The sequence below is a fragment of the Micropterus salmoides genome, unplaced genomic scaffold (assembly GCF_014851395.1).
Source record: "Micropterus salmoides isolate LMB-PRFRI ecotype aquatic unplaced genomic scaffold, ASM1485139v1 Ms_hic_scaffold_13, whole genome shotgun sequence".
In the NCBI taxonomy this organism is placed as follows: domain Eukaryota; kingdom Metazoa; phylum Chordata; class Actinopteri; order Centrarchiformes; family Centrarchidae; genus Micropterus; species Micropterus salmoides.
Window position 1 is genome coordinate 15,579,358 of NW_024040374.1, and position 23,192 is coordinate 15,602,549.

Consider the following 23,192-nt stretch of genomic DNA (forward strand, 5'->3'; position numbering starts at 1 on the left):
CACACTAGCTGCCCGATCCTAGCTTTTTGCTAGGGATTCTCTGGGGTTCTCCGTGTCTGACCTCAAGGGTTGGCCGTCCTCCGTCTGGCAATTCTGCTGTTTCAGGTTTCCTTCGTTGCCGCTGGCGAGACCACGTGGCTTGGTCTGACCTCGGTGAAGTTGGCTCGACGAAAAAGCTTAAAAGGGAACTTGGTCGTTCCTGAATTAGACCAGTGTAACTCAATGGACTGATTTTAACAAAACAAAAGAAAGAAAGAAAATAAAACAAGTAAAGTTTCTGGAACTGAGGTAAAAATCGGTGTCGCGGCACTTCGTGTGTATAGCTTCAAGCGAAACAAAGACTTCGTTGCGCTGGTCGAATACTTAGGACATTGCCCGGAGAGGCACGCCGGACGCGTGCCGAAGCGTCCAGGGAGCAGAGCGGAAGAGAGGCAAAGAGAAGAGAGCGGGCGACGTCGTGTGTCGCTCTTTTGTGGTCTGGGGCGTGGTTCCCCCAGGGGGCATTTCTGGTTTCCCGAGGGACTGCCTTTCTAAACTTTTAATGTCTATAAAAGAAAAGAAAATCTATTTGCGCGGATTATAATCAAATATTTTCCACAATCAAACCTCACTGATCAAACAGTTGTACCGTTCTAAGTTAAGCATTTGGTAACAGGAAAACAATTGTCAAATTATTGGTCATGATAAATGAGTGACATTTTATACATTAACGGCATTTCCGACGATGGTGTGTAATACTTATTTTGTCCACTTGGGGGAGCTCAGGTTACATGAGGAAAGCTTAGACTACTCCAAAACAATCTTTCCATAGGAACTGGGAAATTTAGTTATTTAGCCTTAAATTCAAGCCAGCAATTAGTAGAGTATAGTATGACTTTATCATAATTTCTAAAGGAATTGTGTGAGAAAGTATTGTGAACAAGCATTGGTTACACATAAGATGAAGGAGTGTCCTTAATCTTGGTGAAAATAAAAACACAGCAAAAGTAACTTATTTAGATTCTTTTCAGCAATAATATCAACAACAGATAGCAACAACATGGTAACATAACTACTAAATAGAGGCAAACGTAATCAAGTAACTAAAAGATTTAATTAAACAGTTAATGCTTTGAGTCTTTGGAGACTGCAGTCTTTGTTTACACAAAATTCAGGACGGTCCGTGGTGCTCTGGATTTTGTCACAAGTGGGTGTGACAAGGAGTGTCCCTTTGATGGGGTGATGAAACACAGAGCAAGGTCAGTTGCCATGGTTACGTGTGTGTGTGTATGGGGGGGGGGCAGTTTAGGATTTGCTTCCCCCTCCAAGGAGAGTTCCGATAGGCTGTTCAGGGAAATGCTAATCGCTGGTTAATGTCCCTTTTGTCAGTTTAACAGTCAGGCACCACGTTATCAGGCTTCGGAATCAAAGGTGCCAGTTTTACGATCAAATGCTCAGGAATAGCACTTACAGAGAGTGACCTCCACCTCCATTCTGTTGGGATCTCTTCAGCAGTCTGTTGAAATTTGATATTTAACCCCCCCTGCTCCTCTCTGGGAGAGAAAAACAGGAATTTGGAGTAGCTCCAAATTTATTTAATATAAAATGCACAAATCCACACTGTTGTCCACTACATCAGTGTACTCACAGAAATGTCAATATCAACGACAAGTAATATGAAATGTAATGTACTTCGGAAAACCAACTCGAATACCTCTTCCAGCAACTGACAGCTTTAAAGATATGAAAGGAGAGGTTTGTGTTTTTTTGTAGTCTATCTCAAAACAGTGCTAAAATATGATGCGTACAGTGAAAAGGTTATTGTTGGCTATTAGCATCCCCTTCATAGGCATGGCCAAATTGTTAGAAATCAGGGTGAAATCCAGTCTTCTCCTTTCATGAAAAGTTTTTTCCCAAACCTCCCAAGACCTAGGCTTTGATTCTGTGTGTATTTATATTAGTAGCATTTTCTTTGAAAAGGGTGTACTTTTAGAGAAAATGTATGTTAAGTGTAACAAAGAAGAAACAGACATCAGAATATCGCTGGCAAGTGACCCTAGAGGGCACAGGCATGTGCCCACTAATAAGGATACTAGGACTAAGTTGAGCAGAATGAAGTATATGGTGCATGATTTTTCTTACCTAAATTCCCCATATGAGGACACAGAATTTTAGGAAGCTAAGTTTAGTTGAAGCTAAATAAGGGTTAAGCAGTCTAGTTAAAAAAATTAAATGGATATTGTTGTTAGGTCATTATGTAGGTTTACTGTTGGAAGGAAGAATCCCACTGCTGCAGCTCAGCAAGTAAACACACAAAAACTAACTTCTAAAAATACTAAAGATATGTTTTGTGGCTTGTCTAAGTCAGACTGCTGAAGTCTCTCATAACTGTTTCTAATGAACTTTAGAATGTTGTCCTCATTCTCTTACAGTTGAGTCAGATTAAGAAAGCGTTATAGAGTCAGTATAGACAGGGCAGGAGGAGGGAACTCCGGTGTTGTCGGAGAATTACTAAGCTTTTCTATTCAACAGGAGAGGCGTCACTTGGTTTTATTTTCGTTGGCCAACTATTTTTGGAGGTTTTTGAGATAGACTTGATGTCTATTGGTGGTTGAACAGTAGGTTTTGTATTGAGGGCTTACTGTATAATACAGTGTGGTGAACGCCTACCTGATGATATAATATATTATTTAATGCCATGACTTGACTCTCAAATTATCTTTCTCATATTAAAATTTGTCTCACATTTCAACAACAAGGTAGTTTTAAGTGCTTTAAATAAAACATAAAAGCAACAGGGAAATATAAAAAAGTTTAAAAGCAACATAGGGAAATTAAAAAAATACACATTAAAAAATAATAAAAGTTACAGTGCAGTGTACAATCAGGGTTAAAAGAGTTAAATGGAAAATAAAAACAGGCTGAGGGGTTGAGCAAATAACTGAGTTACAATTATTCTGAAAAGAGAATAAACAGAGAAGTACACTCGGGTGATTACCTCTGTTTGTACATTTGTGTGCACACAGGTAGCACTCTTAAAGAAAACACAGGAATGATCAGAGAGAGCAACATCAGTCACAACAACCTTGGAAATGTTCAGACCCTTGGAGATGACTAAGTCCAAAGTGTGCCCCTTATTGTGTGTGGGCTCCGTCACATGTTGGGTCAGTCCATAATTATCAAGAACACAACACAATTCTTTAGTCCCTCTGTCCTGGGGGTTGTCAACATGGATGTTAAAATCACCAACAATAACTACACAGTCAAAGTCAATACAGTATATACAATATCAAAAAAGTTTGCACACTATTTAGGGGGCCTGTAGATATTTAGAAAAATAGCTCGAGAAGAGGAATTCAGCTGAAGAGCCACATATTCAAAAGAAGCAAAATTTCCATGTGACATCTTTTTGCATTGGAGGGAGTCATTAAACAAAATGGCAACTCCACCTCCTCTCTTATGCACTCTAGCTTCACTCATAAAACTGAAGTTGGGAGAGGTAGACTCGATAAAGATAGCTGCATTGTTATCTTGGTCCAACCAAGTTAAAGTTAAAAACATGAAATTAAGATTGTGAGTGAGAATAAAATTATTGATTAAAAATGTTTTTCCTGCCAAAGACCTAATGTTTAACAAAGCTAAATTTAGTGTGTTAAAAACATTATCTGGTCCACTTTTTTCGACAGGCTGCGGCTGACGAGGAATTAATACTAATTTTGCAGGGTATGTTGAGTGCTTCCTGTTTCTTAACACATTCACCATGCTTTTTCTGTTACCTAAGACAGGGATGGAGAAGACTACTAGCACACTGGGCCCCGGCTTGTCCTGGGAAGAGTCATGAGTGCTATTTTCCTGGAGATAAGGGTGACCTAGATGGTGATTGGGGTGATAAAGATGGGGCTGAGGTGGCTCTCCTTCAAGGTTTCTGGCATGTTATGTCTTCTTCTTGAGGCAGAAAGTAAAACAGGTTGGAGCTGAACAATTTTACTCCTGACTTGTTAAGGTGAAGTCCATCTGCCTTAAAAAGATATCTGCGGTCCAACAGAAAGTAAAAGTTTTCATTCAACAGATTATTAAAGTCCTCTTTCAACACCTCAGACTGTTGCTTCGCAACATCATTGGCCCCGATGTGCAGAATGATGTTTTTCACAGTAGGATGTTCAGTCACAATATGCAGGATTCTGCATATTCTGAAAAAAAACACGTTCCACTTGGGGCCAAACTGGAAACTGTGGGTCTGGCCCCTGAGGGGGCCCAGTACATAGATGCTGGTCTATCGGCAGGGGTGATTGAAACCATACTTAGCTCTAGGGCTCCATCCACTAGGAGATTATATGGCCTCAAGTGGAACGTGTTTTCCGGTTGGTGTAGGGAACGTGAGTTGGACCCAGTGAACTGCCCAGTGGCTTCAGTTCTGGAGTTTCTCCAAGATCGGTTCTCTGCGGGTCTCTCCCCGTCCACGCTTAAGGTGTACCTGGCAGCCATTGCGGCTTTCCATGCCCTGCTGAGCGACGGGCCTTTGGGGAGGCACCGAGTGGTCATACGTTTTCTCTGTGGTGCAGGTCCAGGGTTCCCTCCTGGGAGCTGGCGGTGCTTCTCGAAGGGCTGTCCTTGGCTCCCTTCGAACCCCTTCAGTCGGCTTCGCCCAGTGACCTCACATTCAAGATGGCATTCCTCCTGGCCATTACCTCTATTAAGGGGGTGGGGTATCTTCAAGCCCTGGCAGTGACGCCAGCCTGCTTGGAATTTGCCCCTGGCGGAGTTAAGGTTTCATTTGCTCTTCCCTGTCAGGTCTTTGAGGGTCTACCTTGAGAGGTCCTCTTCCTGGAGGAGGTGGGACCAACTGTTGGTGTGCTTTGGGTCACCTAAGAAGGGGCTCCTCGCGTCCAAACAGACCATTAGTCATTGGATCGTTCAGGCGATTTCCTCGGCCTACAAGGTGCGCGTTTTGCCCTCACCTTTGGCCGTCAGGGCCCATTCTACTAGGGGCATGGCGTCCTCTAGGACCCTCCACTTCGGAGTGCCCCTCCGGGAGATCTGTGAGGCGGCCGGTTGGGCTTCCCCGCACACCTTTATCAGATTTTATAGTCTGCACCTCCCTAGTATGCCTGGCGCATGTAATCAAATATCTTCCCACAATCAAACCTTAATTGTCAAACGGTTGTACTGTTCTTAGTTTTAAGCATTTGATAAAAAGGAAAACAATTGTCAGTAGTTCAACCTTAAGGTTAACCTTTCAGAATCACAGATGAGAGGAACTTAACTAGCTTTCTGGATATATTGGCTGTTACACGTTCTTAGAGAATATAAGCAAGATACACGAATGACATCAGATTATTGGACAGGATAAATACAGAGGGACATTTATACATTAAACGGCATTTCAGACGATGGCATGTAATACTTATTTTGTCCACTTGGGGGAGCTCGGGTTACATGAGGATAGCTTTGATTAACCCTAAAACAATCTTTGCTCAGGAGCTGGGAAATTTTGTCAATTTAGTTATTTTATTATTAAATTCGAGCTAGAAAATTAATCGGGTATGATTTCTTTATCATCATTTCTAAAGGAAGTGTCGCAAACAAAGCATTGGTTACAAATAAAATGAATAAAGTCAGATGACCTTGCTGAAAATTAAAATACTGCAAAATTAACTTATTTAGATTCTTTTCAACAACGAATAACAACAACAACAACATGGTAACATAACTACTAAAATGGAGTGGGGAGACCTAGTTGAGTAACTTAAAGATTATTTAATTAAACAAGGTAATGCTTTGAGTCTTGAGGAGACAGTGCTCTGTTTACACAAAGGAATTTAGGGCTGTCCTTCTGGTGTCCTGGAGTTTCTCCCAAATTTACATCTGGCTGTGAAAAGGAGAATATCCTTTGATGTGAGGTAATCAAACAAAGAGGAAGGTCAGTTGCCATGGTTACGTGTGTGGGGGGCAGTTTAGGGTTTCCTGCCCTCTCTTAAGAAGAGTTTCGATAGGCTGTTCAGGAGAACGCTAATCTCTGGTCAGTGTTTCTTTGTCATTTTAACAGTCAGGCACCGAGGCCAGTTTTACGATCAGACTGCCCAGAAACAGCACTTAGGGAGAGCGAACCTTTCACCTCTTCCTTTGGGGTCTCTTCAGCCGTCTGTTGAGAGTTGATATCTCACCCCCCCACTCCTTCTCTCAGAGAGAGAGAGAGGAGGAATTTTGAGTCTCCAAATTATTTAATATAAAATGCACAAATCCACACTGTTGGTACACTACACCAGGTATGCTGTCACATGATGCGCCACGGCACGACACCAATTAGAATTGGATTAGTTTCATTCATACTTCAGAGGCGGGCGCTCGAGGAGCTTCCCCATAGAGTTGTTCAACGACGCAGTGTCTCGTTCCCTCCTCAGGGAACGAGGGTTACAGACGTAACCCGAGACGTTTTTTCTCATTAAATCTATTGGACCCTGTCTGCTGTCAATTTTTAACAGTTGTGTTCAAGATTAGCTACTGTATGGTTACCCAGCTCTCAAGACCAGTCTTCACTTATTTTAGAGGACATATCTCAGAAACACCATGTCTATTCATAATATGTCCCATGGGAAGCATGTATAGAGAAAATAAAATTGGTCCCAAAACTGACCACTGAGGGACACCATAGTTGACAGGAGCAAAAGACGACATGTTGTTATTAATGGAGACAGAAACTAAATTGTCATTACTTATGGGCTCAGAGCTTGCTTGTACAGGGTAAAGTCTAGCCACCCCACAGAGCACCATATTTCTGGTCACTTATTTTTTACTTGCCGCTAATTCGATGACAGATAGATTGCCTTTCTCATGGCTGCTTCACTATAAACCAAAAAATGTAAATGTTTGCATTAGCAGTTAGCAGCACCAATATGTTTGTAGTGACCACAGTCAGACACATTGTTAAACAAAGGGACAGGACTTTTTACTACAGGCTATAAGCTTTTTAGAGCTAATAAGCCTCAGTACTTTAACTGGAAGAGTGGTGTGTTTGCGCCCTCTGGTGAGTTCCATTGTAGCAGCTGAATTGGGTCTTTGTTTCTCTGTCACAAGCAGGATGTTAAACTGGACTGTAGTTCAGTGCACACCAATTTACAGTATTCTTCTAATCCAGTGAGTTTTAAAATACTGGACAGTCAAACACAGTGCTATTTTTAAAGTTGGGACATATGAAGAAAGATTCTGAGAGCCAGGACAATGAAAGAAACATCTTGTCATGCCTCAACGATTAGCCTTAATAATGTGTAATGAGTTTTACACAGCAGAAGGGGAGTAAAAAAAAAATCACCTGGTGTAACAATGATCAATACATGAATACATAATAAATGTCAGGTCTTGTATAACACTATTATGATCTCAGTGTGGTAATTGGTAGCTGTCAATCATAATTATGTTTGATACATAACATAAGATGTCCACCCAGGTTAAGGGGTTATGGTCTTATTAGTTTCCTCTGGATGGGTCCTCAGTGATGCAAAAATCTGTTAGATGAATCAATATAAGATTATGGAACAAAAGAAAAACAGTCTGGCTCCACTACTGAGCACATGAGGACATACATACTGCTATCTCACTAGTTTGATAAAATGATTATTGTAGGATGACAATGTCTTGTCTCCATTCTCTCATTCAAGAAATGTAAAGATAACTATTACTACTATTAAATACATTAATAATTAATTAGCATACTGCATGATAATTCCTGTATTGCCTCACTATTGGCTCGGATCTGATATGTTTTTTAATAACAGTATGAGCAGTTAGAGACTAGTCTGAGGGCTTTTTGGTTGATTTAAGTTCTTAAAATTTATTAAAAATCTTTGATTGTTATACTGTCATTATGCTTGGTGTAATTATTTGGGATTCATACAGTTTATTAATTGTATGAATCTCCATACTGCCAGTGGTTTGGAAGGACTGCTTTCAGTTCCTGCGCTCCATATGTGTGGAACAAACTACAGACCAAACTAAAGTTAGACACACTGGTGTTTCTCTTGAATTTTACTTCTTGGTTTTGTATGTTTTAAGCAATTTTATATATATGTTTTTATGTGTCTACTGTACATGTTAACGTGTTTACACAGCGCACCGCCAAAAAAGAGATCCAGGTCTCTGTCTGTTTTCCCAGTTAAAATAAAAAATGCAAATGTGCTGCAGATAGGAAGAGATTCATAATGTCAGTAACTCAATAAATTTAGTTGGTTGTCCTACCCTAGGCAGATGCTAGGAGACATTGCATTAAGGCAAGAACACTAGGAAATACAGGTTCAAACACAATATTTACCTATGGGCAGCCCTGTATCACACAGCTCATATGGACCAACAAGCTACAATCAAACACAAAAAGATGCGTAAATAAGAACATTTGTCTGATCATGAAGGCAAATATAATGAACAGAAAGTGTTGCCAGCTGTGAGTTTATGTGTCAAGTGTAAGGGCAGTGGAAAGAGTGTTCCCTGTTATGTCCAGTAGATGGAGCTAGTGGCCTCTATTTGTCATCTGTGAGAGAATGGAAATAGTCCTCACAACAATTCATCTTAATGTAATGTACACTTAGTTGTGTGTTGTTCAGAAAGGGAGGGTGAAGAATGCATTACACAAGACCATTGATTTTGCACATAAAAGAAGTGAGCAGCAGAGATATCTGTCAATTTCAATAATTTTAATAATTTACAAATCAATTTCAAACACAAGAAAGGAACAAAGACAACAGACTGCATAAGATACTTGGAGTGTAATGCTGATAACTGCAAAGGCATTAAATTAAACTGAAAATATTTTGATTCCTGTATTACTCTCAGAAAAATATCTTTTGTGGAATCATGTATAGATCACCTTTTAAAAGGGAAACAAGACGTTTAGAAAGTACATGTGCTACATGTTTTCATTTATTAGACATCTGTATAAACAATGCCTCCCACCTCATTTTCCAAAAAAGAAAGCATGAGTCACAGGACATTGCAGAGCTGTAGTGTTGGCTGTTATTGTACAGGTGCAGATGATCAGGCTTTGGTGGCATTCATTCATCTCAGGCATTCAAAACAACATGGCACATTTTTGAAAAGCCTGTAGTACTCCTCCTGAATCTGGAACAACATATAAAAGAAAGTAGGATTAAGATAAAACATATCATTGTTATTATATGATATTATCCCTGAATATGATGCTGATGATAATCATAATAATTAAACTTGGTATGATATAATACAATATTTTAATAAAATCAGCCTTTTTTAATATAGCAAAAGAATTCCTGTCTATCAACATACTATCACTATCATGATGCAGTTAGAAAAGCATTTAACTCCCATTGCCTCGATCTGAACTGCTCACTGTCCAACTATATTGTCACATGACTGATGTTGAATAATTAAATAGAAATAAATAAATCAAGGGAAGCCCAACCAAATTTATACTGTTACCTTTCTGGACAGGACACAGAGGAAGATGAAGATGAACATCCCCTGGAAGGCGTTGGTGATAGTGAACAGATAGGCGGTGAGGGTTGTCTCATTGAGGATGTGCAGAACTCCAAAGGTCCAGGTGGCTCCCAGCACGAACAGCAGAGCAAAGGCACCACGGGCACATGACCTGAGGGCGATTAATATTGACTTAAACAGAATGTGGGTGAATACAAAAAAATTATTCTTTTTTAGTCAAAAAAATTGTAATTTGATACAAGAGCACCACATGACGGCATAATAATCCACCAGATGAGGAACTTAACAGCTTGATTTTCCATATTCTTTTGACCTTCTCAACAAGAGTACAGATAATCCTACCTGATGTTTTCGTAGTGGCTGATTTCAGGCTTTTTCACAGCAGTATGCCGATACACTTTGTAGATGATTACTCCAAAAGCCAAGAGATTAACCTTTAGTGGAGACCGACCAAAACAAACATAGTCATATGAATATGAAATAGTCCCTATTTGATGATTTCAATTAAAACTTGAACAGTCATTTTTAGGATATTTCAAATACATCTGATCTTACCAGAATGATCAAACACGCCGGCCCAATGAAACTCCATATGAAGTGGTTTTCTGTGCTCAGCCAACATCTATAACACAAATATAGGAATTTATTTAACAAACACTTTTATTGACTGTGTGATGCAATAATCCCTCCCCCTGCAGAAGAAATACCTTCAGTATTATCCTAATCTTAATTATGACAATATTGTATGTGCTAGTCCAGCCTATACAATAGTCTAGCCCTTCTTATCTCACAAGTACAAAAACAGTTGGTTACTAAAGCTACCTCTACTCACAGTAATGCACAATCAGCACTTCTTTTGCATAACCTCAATCTTTTAATTATGTTTATTATGTCACATTAATATACGACTGACTTACTTTTAGTTATAGATTTCTATTCAAACTCTCCATGGTACCCAAAACCTTTCAGAAATTCTTTTACACTAATTCAGTTATTACCTTACTCTATACAAGCATCTCCAACTTCCATTTATGTCCCTGCATGCCAAATATTATCTCTTTCCCCTTGTATTTATAATTAATGTAATTTGTTTATCTTTCTTCCCTGAAAAATGTTGAATGAGTTTAAAAAGAGGTCTTTGAAAAAAAGCCTTTTTATTCCCACGTCTCTGTACACAAAAAGCAAAAATATTTTCCTCTTACACTTTATCAGTGCCGTAATACTTGTAGCCGAGTGTTGCTGAGATGGCCACAACCACTGCCGGGCTTCCATAGCCAAAGATGTAAAAGTTACGGTGCAGGAAGCCTTTGTTGTAGATGACGCCAACCACTATTAAGTACAGATGGATGCCCTCGATGCACATCCAGGCAAAGGCTGCAAGGAAGAAATAGTGCAGCAGCCCTGCAATAACAGAGCAGAAAAGCTGCAAGAAGCATACAAAAGAAGAGAGAGGGAGAGAGAGAGACAAAGATTTAACAAGTTTATAAATTTATAGATATGTAACTATATGCACTTTTTGCATATTAGTATGTTTGTTTAGCCTAATCTATGCAGAGATGCATTGCTAATGTTTTGGCATTCTCATGTCAAAAATCAAGTTAGAAATAAATGGCGTTCAACTGAATAACAAGCGAGAGTTAAAGAGTAGGTGAGAGAAATGTGTTCTATACCATCCCATGTACGCTTTCAACTCAAATGAGAATGAAATGGGTCACACACACACACACACACACACACACACACACACACACACACACACACAAACCGAGACTTCCTTTATTTCACTGGGTTCAAGTGCATTCAGAGCTCACCTTATGTGTGTTCATGTTGATGCCCACTAGGAAGATGAACTCGGCCATGAAGAGGCTGCAGCACAGGTTCTTGTGGATGGTGGTTCTGGTGCTCTGGATCTCACTGAAGAACCAGAAGGTGAAGATGCACATGGACAGACAGATGAGGGAGATGATCATCCCCAGCTGCGTGATCCGGGTCAGGACGTTATAGTGGGCCACAAGCTGAGAAGCAAATGGAAAGGGAGGCGCGTCATTCACACTTTCACGGTATGCTGAAGTTGTAATCTGTTGTGTTTTCTGCTCGGAATCATTTGATATAACATGGGAATAGGCTGGGGTTACACCAATATGTTGAGTTGCAGGCATACTGGGGCAGTTCTGGTCCAGCTTCATTAGATATCAGCCAGATATTGTTGCATGTTTGGGAAAATGAACATTTTATTTTGCATGTTTCATCTTAATTAACTCAATCAAATATGTATATATAATTATACTTCCTCATTTAGTTAAAGCAGTGATCCCAAATCTCAAAATTTCCCCAAACAAGTGAGAGAAAATTTTGGATGTTGGGGACACTGTTTAGTGCTATAAAACAATGAGCAGTATATCTTGGAAAGTTGAGGGGGGATAGCTGTAGAGTTTCTTTGACAGTCAATACGTGTAGTCACCTTGCCTTTAGGAGCTGCTCACCCTAACAATTAGAACATTCATAATATGTGTTCCTGTAATGTTAATTAAATTTTGAATTTTCCAGATAAACAGGAAGTTTATGGATTGAGAAGTTTATGGATTGAGAAAACTATCTATCTATCTCCTAAAATGAATGAACCATTTAAAAACCCATTAGATTATCTGAAAATGCACGGCCACTGAAATTTCAGCTGTTATTTAATGAAAAGTCAACATTTTTTGGGAGACAGCAGCAATAAACTATTTAAGCACAAAAAATATGTCACATATTAAGAAGGTGAAATATACAATATGACATAATCAGTATTTTACTCATTAGTTGAAAACTTAACAGTCATGAATACATGAGAACATATACTGGGTTTAGTCAGTGAGGTGAAAGGGCTCAATAGTCTGCAGCTCTTGTATAAAACTTTTTAGTTTTTGTTTATTAAGATAAAAATTAGAGTAATCAAAGTTTCACTAAATCTTTTACATGTGGATTCAAGATATGAGGCTCAGATCTTGCCCTCATTGAAAATAAAGTGGAAAAATGCCAAAAGAGGAAATTCCTCACTGTACAGTTGTATCTTTAATGTATGATCACTCACATTGGCTCGCCCAGAAGACATGAGGATGGCAAAGTGTGTGAGGTGATTGCAGGAGCAGGTGGTTGCATTGCTGTTGACTTGGATAGTCTTGCAGCCGTGAGTGGCCCAGTGGCCCTGCAGGCTGTCCGGCTTATACTCCCAGAAGGCGCACTTCGTCACATCAGCTTTAGTGTCTATGGGCTTTGGGGAATAAAGAGAAACAAAGACCCTGTTAACTGTGGATGGTGCTGTTTTTATTAGTTTTTGTACTGGACTGCTTTGTAATACTACACCACAAGGGGGGTTAAAACGGTCTCATCAAAATAGCACTTAAAATGGATTAGAATCCATCCAAAGTTTTACTGCACAAGAAAATATGTTTAATTCTATTTTTTGATTAAAATTGATACACAGGTTGTCCAATTATTGCTGCGTTTGTATTGGATTTTCTTATTATTCTTATTGTCTACCTCGCAACTTATGACTGGCTAAAAATAAAATTCAAAATAATTATCATGCATGACTTTGGGTCAAAATGAATAGCGCAGACATGTGTGCTGCACACAATGCCCCAAGGGGTTGGCATCTCACTGTAGGCATTTTTGTGGGAAAGGAATCTCATCAGGCTATACAAATGTACAGCAGTTTGGACATTTTGGAAGCAGAGGTCAACATTTTTTCCATAAATTATTATGTGCAATTTTACATGAATTGCAGTGACCCACACAACAGCTACTAGTTCACACTAAGAATGTACATGTGGTGTAGTGTTTTCAGGCTGTGAAAAAAAAAACAGTGCATCACAGGAAAATCTTTGCTAGCAGAAAAAGTCCAAAAAAAGAGTCCAAATTACTGATTGTTGCTCTTTAAAGGCAATTTATGGAGGACTTTAACTGCTCAAAATAAATCAACACCTCCTTTGTTAGGCTTATGCCTCAAGGGTCCAACAAAAATAATGATTTCACTTTCTCATACATTTTAATTATCTTAAAAGAAAATACCAGTACATTAACTTTTAGGGTTATTTCTCTCATTACCCGCTTTCCTCCCTCATCTATTCACCTTTCCTCTTCCATTTCCCCTTAACTGAGAGGTCATTGCAGAAATACACAGAGCCAAACCTTTTTCATAAAACTTTACACAAAGCACTAACTACTCCTCCCATGTGAGTTTGTTTAAATTTAACTTTAATGGAAACACTGGCAGTTATCAAGTTACTGCCAGAGTAAGTCTGGAAATAAGGAAGCTATAAGCTATCTGTCACAGCAAAAGAGAATGCAATGATGGCTTCAGTCTGACAAGGATATATATGATGGGATATTGATGTTTCAAACTGAACAAGACCCAATTGGAAGCTAATGTTGATAAATGAATCATATATGACACAGAAAAGGTAGCATTAAGTGAAGAACACCCTAAACTAGATTGGAAAAACTCACTGGCAGATTGTCTTTTGCACAGAAACACCGATACTCTGAAGCAGCATACATTTTGAAGGTATACATTAAAAGTGCAGAAGTGGAAAACAATGTAGCCAGTCTCATCACTCTGCACAGTCTTTACCTTGTTGTGTCTCAGAGTGAAGGTGACATGTTCAAGTTGGTAAACGTCAGCAGGTTTAATGGCTGCTGCTATGACTTGGGAGTTGACAGTGATTTCCCCTGTTCCAGCATACCGCGAGTAGTCGGTGACACCTGGGTCACTGCTCGGCTTCAGGATGTCACCGATGCTGTCATATCGCACAAACACCACTGACACACTTCCTGATGGACAAAAAAAGACAAAAAAGAATGTGTGTGTGTGTGTGTGTGTGTGTGTGTATATATATATATATATATAAGATATAATACATAATACTTTTTTTGATGGTTGGATGGATGATTTACACACATTTAAATTAGGCTGCTTTACCATTTCTGTTGTCCTCTGGTCTCAGTTTAGGAGTTAGATGTATGTGATTTCCTGCCATGGAAGCAGACAGTTTGGCTTTCATATGACGAGCATCAAAGGAGAAGACTTTCAAGTCTGTGGTTGAGAAAGAAGAAAAAAAGTTGGGCATATAAAGGAATTAAAAATATCAAAATGACAATTATCTAAAACCTCCCCTCTGCACACAGGTGGGAATAATAGGCAGGACAATTTAATATAATTTGAGTGCCTGTAGGAGCCCTCTGCGTTAATAATTATCTTACCCATTTCAGTGGCTTTGATTTCGAGCTCAGTTGGAGTTTTGTAGTTGTTGGCCAATGTCAGGGCACTTTCTTCAACAGTATGTAGCAGCTTGGTAATGGTATACTCCCTATGCTCCTCTTTAATTCGGCTCCAGGCCACCAGTTCATCCTTCTCCACCAAGTTGTTTACTGCTTTCACTAATTTCTGTTTTAAAAAAAAAAGTGTTTTCAGCATGATGTGTGTAATAGCATAGCATTTAACATATGGCTGTTTTGCAATATGTTTTAATTATGGTTAGAACATTATGTTAATGTATGTTTGTCTAGTTTGATATTTCAATAATTACTGAATAGGATGTGGCTTTTATTATTTTTGCAATCACAGATATGTATCCACTATTGAATCATAGGTAGGTTATCTTTATGTAAACAGGGAGAGGTTAGTGAAGGGTTTATTTATAATGGTCAGCTTTTGAAGAAAACAGTGAGCGCTATACTCTTAATGCAAAAATCTAAAGATAGCCTATTATATATTGGCACAAAATAACACAAAAGTACTAAAGTGTCTTTAGCAGAATTGCACAGTACATGAGAAAAAGGACATGGATTGTATGCTGTGCCATTTTTTTCTAAACCTGTTAAAAGCATAACTGCAGTTCAGGCAGAACTCCAAACACTGAATGAGAAACAAGTATGGTAAACAAAGATTACTGTAAGAGTTGAGTTGATGACAGATGGTTTGACAGTGTAATCCTTTCCCCCGGCAGCCAGTGTTAATGCGGATTGACTCAAGACCTCAACATATGCAATCACTTCCACTGAGGTGAGCTCGCCGGACGTCTGCTTGGCAATTTCCTTAAATAAGCACTCGGTCTCTGTGAGGTTGCTCATCTATGACAGAGAAAAAAAAGTATTTGTAAAAAGTATAGTATCATGGTATCATGGGGGTATGTAGCTCACTCGCAGTCTCCAATATGTGCATATACGCAAGTTGGTGATTCCACAAGGAAGAGCTGTTTCTACAGGATCGAAGAAGGTTGTAGGAGCAGTTTAGACATGTCAGCATCAATGAGTGTTGCAGTTTTACTTCTATTGTTTTATATTTTTATATTTTATTTTTTTTACAGCTGCTGTTTTTAGTCAGGCCAGGAATTTTACAGAGCCCATGATGGCTATGGCTGCAGTGCTCCCTCAGTTTGGTCTTATGCCCCTCAAAAAATGATGTGCCCTGCAGCCACAATGGTCTTGATGCCCCGCCCACACTGCCCCAGCTAATTGTGCCTTTTTCGCCTCTGCCTATGTTTTTAAACAACAGTGTCTTTTGTTGAGATTCTGAATTCTTATTGGGCAACATCAAGTCAAATGCTGCGCACACAGTGGGTTCGATTTCACCGGGTTGCTTTAGCAGCCCAAACAAAAGCGAGAGAGTTGCGTCTGCCCACTTTGATTATGCACCAGCCCACATCCTCCTCCACAAGATCCTCAATACCAGTTCAACTGTTAGTCAAGGTTTTGCAGCTTAATTGAAGACAGTAGAGATAAGTAGAGTTGGTTGTTTAGCTATATCAGGTGCCTTTTGTTGATAGTGTCAAACGAGAGAGCTCATGTGGACAAGCGAGAGAGATGGAGCATGAATATGGACAGAAGTGTCTGTGTATGTGTAAAATATGTATAAAAACTGTGTATGTTGTGTATATATATCTATATAACAGTGACAGACAGAAGCTTGTATTCTCTATGAAACGCCTGTATCCTTACTGTGCTGCATTATTATAAACTATGATGAACTGGTTGTGGGTCACACCTCTCTGTTGTCCAGCACCTTCTCTGCATCTCCCTGCAGTTCTTATGCATTAATTCCGTGTTGTTGACTGTGTAGTTGCTGTGGCTGCTTTGACATACAGTATGTACGTGTTCAAGTTTGCTGTCTGCTGAGGATGGAAATGTTCTCAAATGGTTGTAGGCCTAAATTGTTGTTAATAACGATTAAAAGTTATCCTGAGCATTCAAATTAATATACAAAAAACGTGAATATCACACAATAAGTAATATGACTTAATTATACTGTATGTCAGCACCCCCAACTTTGACTGACTTCCAGCGTCCCTGATGAATGGTTATAATTATTGACAAACATCAACAAACTATTCTATAAAAAACAGAATAAAAATAAAATCATCCTTTAACCTTAACATAGCTTTACAGTTTTCGTGGACTTAAAATTGCATTGTTTTATTTGATGGCCTTGATGCTCTGGCATTTGGCCTTTGTTCGGTCAAAAAAAGTGGCCCGTCAAATTCCAGGCCTGGTTGGCACTGCATGTGGCAGCTGTTGTATGTCCTTGTAAGTGCACAATACAGTTTTAGCCTTTCATCTGATGTTTTTCTCATTTCTCTCCAACAGAGGGCAATGTCATCACATGTATGTTTACCTTATTTGGTTGAAATCTGGAGGAGGGTTACTTACATATTCAATTGTTTTGTTGACAGTCTGTGTGATGCACCCGATGTTGTCATGGCAGTATTTTTGGGGATGCTCTGGAAAATAACAATTACCAAAAGTATCTCTTTGATTGCTTAATTTATTTCCATAATCTCACCAGACACGTTACAGCAAAAGCCTGAATTGCATAAAACCTGCATAGGCAAAACATCACATGGATATCTTTGTTAATAATGGTGCTTAAAACATCAGAAAATGTAAGAGTTTGTAACAGATTCTCCCCCCCAATATGTTAGTTCTGTATGTGTGTGGATATGTGAGAAAGAAAGTTTAAAAAAAAGAAAGAAGAGATGAAGAAAGATCTGTCTGTCCCTGGATTTAAGTACCAGTGCGTGTGTGTGTTGTGTGTGTGTGTGTGCGCGCGCGCGCATGTGCGCTCTTCCATCCTCATACCGACCTTTACATCTTACACCTCCCTCAGGGTGAAAGTTCTTAGTGCCTGAAGTTGGGACGTAATCACGCTGACAGGTGCAATAGAAGGATCCATTCGTATTATGGCAGTGTGAGTTTGGTCCACAGACTGGTCCCGACATGCATTCATCAATATCTGAAAGATGCAAATGAAGAGTTCAGCTCCAATTAAAGATAAACACAATATGATTAAAGTGACACTCACGACATAACTGATAAACCAAACAATAAACACAGAAGTTAACAGCCTAGTCTCTAAAGCGTTTATACGTCTGAAAAGTGAAAGTGATTCTGAAAGGGGAGTGAAGTTAATGATTTATCTTCATACAAATACAGAATGTGGTGTACAGTAAGTAGTCCTACTCATTACATTTAATACACTGTATAATTGATTTTGGAAGCGAAACTGCAATTCTTGCATGCATTTTACACATTTGAATATTCATAAATCAGCTTCTAAAATCAGCTCCGTGCTTCTGCACTGTATTAAATGGGGTGTACCACGCAGCTGGAAATCTGCAGGAATACTTTATGCAATAGCATGGGTGAAAGGTGTTGTTCTTCTGTTGCAAATGGAGCAAAAGATTTCAGGTGAGTAGCAGATGGAAAAGAAGTGAAAAGCCGGGGGAAAAATCTCCAACTTGTTTATCCTCCCCAGTACAGTGAAGGAGAAAACAGTACACACACACACACACACACACACACACACACACACACAGTCCGGATGCCCTCTTAGCTGTGAGGTAACTGCTTTCACACTTGTACACATGATATCTTGCTCAGTTGAATGTGAGGTCCTCTGTCAGAAGAGGTTATACAGCAATATGTCACTAATCATTACAGAATGTGACCAAAACACATTTTTGTATGTTTATAATACTGAGTAAGAGACTCAGACATTACCGATACATTCAGTGCCATCATTGGGCAAGAAGTCGGCCTTTCCTGTCGATGCGTATCCAGATATACATTTGCAGTTATAGCTGCCCAACGTGTTGGTGCAGTTCCCCCTGTCCCCGCAGATATTAGTCACTTTCTGGCACTCGTTGTCGTCTGTGGTGAAAAGACAGGGATAGAAAAATAAACTGGACATAAAAGATAGGAAAAAATCTAATATAGGCTTAAAAACCTTTTGGGCAAAGAAAATTTAACATCTTTGCGGATTGAATCAGCTCCTTTCATGTTGCTGTGATTTGGCAGTAGGTGACTGTAGGCTAATTGTGATTGATTAATGTAGACATATTCCTCATTGGTATTACAAATAAAAATTCAGGAAAATGATTTATATTTACTAATGTTAACGTATCAAGCAAGATAAAACTCTTGTAATCCTTTATTTGGAAAAAACTGCTTTGTTTCCCAAAAGGCCTTTCAATAAACTCTAGAGAAATGTCTAAACATGTAGCAAACAGCAGTTCTGGAAGTTTCTATTGTCTGTGTAATGACAACGCATGTGTGCAAGTTTACTGAAAGTCTATCTTTCCTTACTCAAAAATCTGAAACTCTTGTAGCTGATATCTGCATTTTAGACTGCAGTTGCTGAAGAAATTGAAATGTCTGTCTAACTGCTAACATTATGCAAAATGGCTGTACTATCAGAAAGCTTTTGCTTTTTGACAGCAAAAACTGGTGTTAATCCCTTATGTTTGACTCAAATGGAGCAGTGAGTTATCTCTGCTTGAGTAAAAGGATAACCAATATTACCATGACAGGCTTGGGACATGGTGCGAGCATTTGACCGTCTGTTTTCCAAAAATAGAAACAGGAGCAATGATTTGGTAGGATTATTACCAGTGTAACAACATGGATTTCCTATAATAATCACATATTCATGTCTAGAAAACTAACTCCATACCATAACCATAGCATATTTCCATATCCAATCTCCATCAAACAGGCAACTTTGGGGTAGGGGGTTGGCTTTGAATACATGTTAACACAAATATTGACTTGAACTGTCCTCCACAATTAGATTATTATTTAAGAATACCTGAATCCTGGGTCCTGGTTTTGATTTGAACTTGATGGAGCTCGGTTGTGGTCTTGTCTCAGGCTCCACTTGCTTAAAGTCTTGGCTGGCCCTAACTCATATGCTTTTACTGTTCATATTTGTGATTGCTGAGCAGTTGTTTGCCTGTGTTTGACTCAAGTTACTTAAAACATGTTTCACTTTGTTGCCCAGGTTTAGAAAGCACCCAGTATAGAGCAGTTTGCTGCGGATGCGGCTTTGGCCCACAAGTTATAACAAAGTGCTGTTCCAGCTTTATTTTCAAAACACCCCTTCCGTCTCTGGTCCCAAAGTTTATTGGAAATGACCTGGTAAGACTTTCCATTGTTGTTTTCACTTGTGTAGGTATGATGAACACTGTTCTCTTCCTCTCCTTTGTACCTTTTGCACAAAAGCTGTCCGCTAAGGGATATCCTCTGCACTGATGAGGGAGGTGACTATGTCCAAAGGGGAAATACCACCATAACACGCAAGACCCTTGAACCGTCATTGTCACACAAACATTGCACCCACATATTTTATTATTAACTTTTTTGGTTTTATCATCAAGTAGATACTGAATGGATCAGCTTAAAAATTACATTTGCATCCCCACATAACTTACTTCAGCCTTTACACACAAAAAAAGTGAATGCGGCATGAACAGTTTCATTGCACTTTTGCATAAAATTAACTCCCACACCAAATGAGCGTAATTATTTTAAAATCTGCTACTACATAGGGGCTCCATTAACCCTGAACTTCACTGTTCCTTTTTGTTTTAAAATCATTCCCTACAGTGTTTGTAGTACTCACTTTTTGATTAACTTTTGGCTGTTGAAGTATGTAAGCTGTACGATTATTGTGATCAGGTTTGGCCAGGAAACAGAAAGGGTTCCAGGAATTCTAAACAGCCCAGAAACATAACAGGAGTAACAATGCTGACTGAAAGGCAACACTGGCCATTAGATATGTCACTAATAAAGCTGTACCATGGATTTTTTCACATTGTACTGTGTTCTCTCTAATTAACTCAGTGAGGTGAGCTGCCAACTAGTTGGTAGGAGATAAAAAAAATTGCAAGTTCCAAACCACTAAAGCTCATCCAACAAATACAAACTGCGTCTAATAGAGGGTACGGTGGACACAGATCTTACTCAAACCCACCCACATAGTGTCTTCATGTTCTGAAATGGCTAAATTAATTAAAAGTTTAATCGCATGTAAATATCACTATGGTTCCCTTGTAGATCTGTGGACAACGATATGTACTATTTTTAAACATATTCTAGTATGTGTGGGATTTTATTGGGACCCAACCATTTCCAACGTTTTAGATTATAAGAGACAAACATTTACAGGAGAGCAGAACTGTACATAAGATGCTGATTTGTCTCACACGTAGTGTTTTATTTGTGCTTTTGTGGATCCCTTTTTAAATTTTTGGTAAAAATTGAATAGATTACTGTCATGAACAGGCATCTTTAAGAAGCATTAACAAAAATCTGATATTTTTTTAACTGCTTACATCCTTTTTATTTTGCACTGTTAAGTCAATGTACAAAAAAACCCCATTACATTATCCCACATCTTTATAAATGTTGGCCTAATGCTTTTATGTGCTCATGAGGAGCAGTCACAAACAACAAAGGCTTCTTAAAATAGTCAAGGCTTCCATGACAGCTACGCACAAGGCTGGTTATACTCTTGCATCTGGCATTGTAAGTACTCAGTTACGTATGGGTGGCATTGTTTGTTCATATTCACCATTGCAAAACGTTGTTCCATCTCCCGTATATCCACTATTGCAGAAGCAGGCCTTTGATCCATTCTGGTCCTTGCATTGTGCAAGATAGTGACATGAATCACAAATGTTAGAGAGGCTGCATGGGTCCATCAGACTGGTGAGCCATGCTGTGTAGACACAAGTACCAGACACAAGAGTGTGTAAGTTTAACTTGAAAGTAATATTCCAAAGCATTTTGTACTGCTGCTTTTTTTTTTAGAATCTGCGTTTCCGGGATAAATTGTATCTTTGTCACTGGCCGCACTCATGTAACACACATGGGATCCATTGAGCGAATCCATTGAACTACAGTACATACACGTTTAGACAGCTTATGTAGCAACACAAAAAGTTTGTTGTAAATGAAAAAAAAAACACAACATGAATAAGTTATTTATAAATCGTACATCAATATCAAGTGTGGCCCCATAACATAGCCCAAAACCATCATAGTTAATATGGAGAGCCCTTAAATATAGATACAGTACATCCACTGCTGTCTCCCTTTAAGACACCTGCCATGCTAGAGGATAAAAAAACTCACATACCTGTCAAAAGTACAAGTTTCATTGGCGACGTGAGTAAAGACTCCATACTTGCATTGGGTCTGGATTTTAGTTTTAGCACAGACTGTGGTGGGCTGGCTGGTGACGTAGTCCATTTCCTTGCATCAGTTTTCCTGTTTCCCTAAACCTGGCCCTTCCTGTCTTGATCTTTAATCTGCTTTCAAAAACACGCAGCCTTTACCCTCCCTTCACTAACCACCCCAACACACAATACCCTATACACTTTTTCATTTGGTTCCACTGTAAGCCTAGTGTAAAAGAAGTTTTAGCAACATTCAGTCACTTTTTGTTGCATTGTTAACAATGTGACTTATGTCGCCATTTTGGAACCCTCCATGCCATTGTTCTCACTTGAACACGAACATTAGGCTATGTAAACAAAGGGCCAAAACAACACTGACTAACTTCACGGAAGGACGACTCCCTCCCTTCCGCAAAGGACTGTACACAAATTTGCACCCACACATTCCAGTACTGTGTGTCCTCCAGTGATCATCTTAGTGTTCTTCCCACAAAAGCTTAAATACTTGTAACTCCTTGAGGCTTTTCTGACAGAAACATACTGGGGATACAATTTCATACAAATTTCAGTTTATATGCTAAACAATGTAATGCATATTCTTTAGTGTAGTGTTTGATGTGTATAGTTTTAGAAAATTATTATTTTTAATGTTATTAACAACTAAATTCTTGCCTTTTTGGGTCATATACAGTACATATGAGTCACACGTGTTACCTCTTGGAAACACCTATTTCCAGGAAAAACGCCTAAAATAACATACCCAAAATGAATCAGTAATAACTCCTCAACCATTAGGCCTAGATGCACAATTCTTTGATAGGTCAAAAGCTAAGGAATATGAATCAACCTATATATTTTGCTATTAAAGAGTAAATGGAGATGCAGTAAAGGAAAATATGACATTTTCAAAAATCTATAAAATCTATATTTTAATAGCAATATCACCATCAAAACCATCATCCTGTAGATTATAATGCAACTGAATATCTTCTAATACACCTGGAATACAACTGAACTGTAAATTTGATGAAAAGAAACTAATATACAGTACTAAAAACAGTTATTACACAATTTTTCAAAAATATACCAGGCTAATGTCCATGTTTTGGTTATATTTACTGTTTATATGTTCACAGGTATAGGGAGTTTTCTTCAAAACACTATTTCTGTCCATACAACCGCGTTCCAAATAACATAAAGCTTCCAAAACATTGACATATTGATAAAAACTGTGTAAACTGATCAACATTCCTG

General features: G+C 38.8%; 1 protein-coding gene across 1 annotated transcript; it reads right to left on the reverse strand.

Moving 5' to 3' along the window:
* Positions 1-8,648: 8,648 nt before the first annotated feature.
* On the reverse strand, positions 8,649-22,031 carry adgrl4 (adhesion G protein-coupled receptor L4). The gene is made up of 16 exons (XM_038715722.1): positions 21,899-22,031; positions 21,332-21,478; positions 18,481-18,630; positions 17,564-17,713; positions 17,131-17,201; positions 15,376-15,555; positions 14,686-14,869; positions 14,405-14,518; positions 14,057-14,256; positions 12,515-12,694; positions 11,253-11,456; positions 10,644-10,864; positions 9,997-10,063; positions 9,784-9,875; positions 9,424-9,592; positions 8,649-9,087 (listed from the first exon to the last, which is right to left on the reverse strand). The coding sequence occupies exons 1-16, from the start codon at positions 21,942-21,944 to the stop codon at positions 9,025-9,027; spliced, it is 2,238 nt and encodes a 745-aa protein (XP_038571650.1). The 5' UTR covers positions 21,945-22,031; the 3' UTR covers positions 8,649-9,024.
* Positions 22,032-23,192: the final 1,161 nt, after the last annotated feature.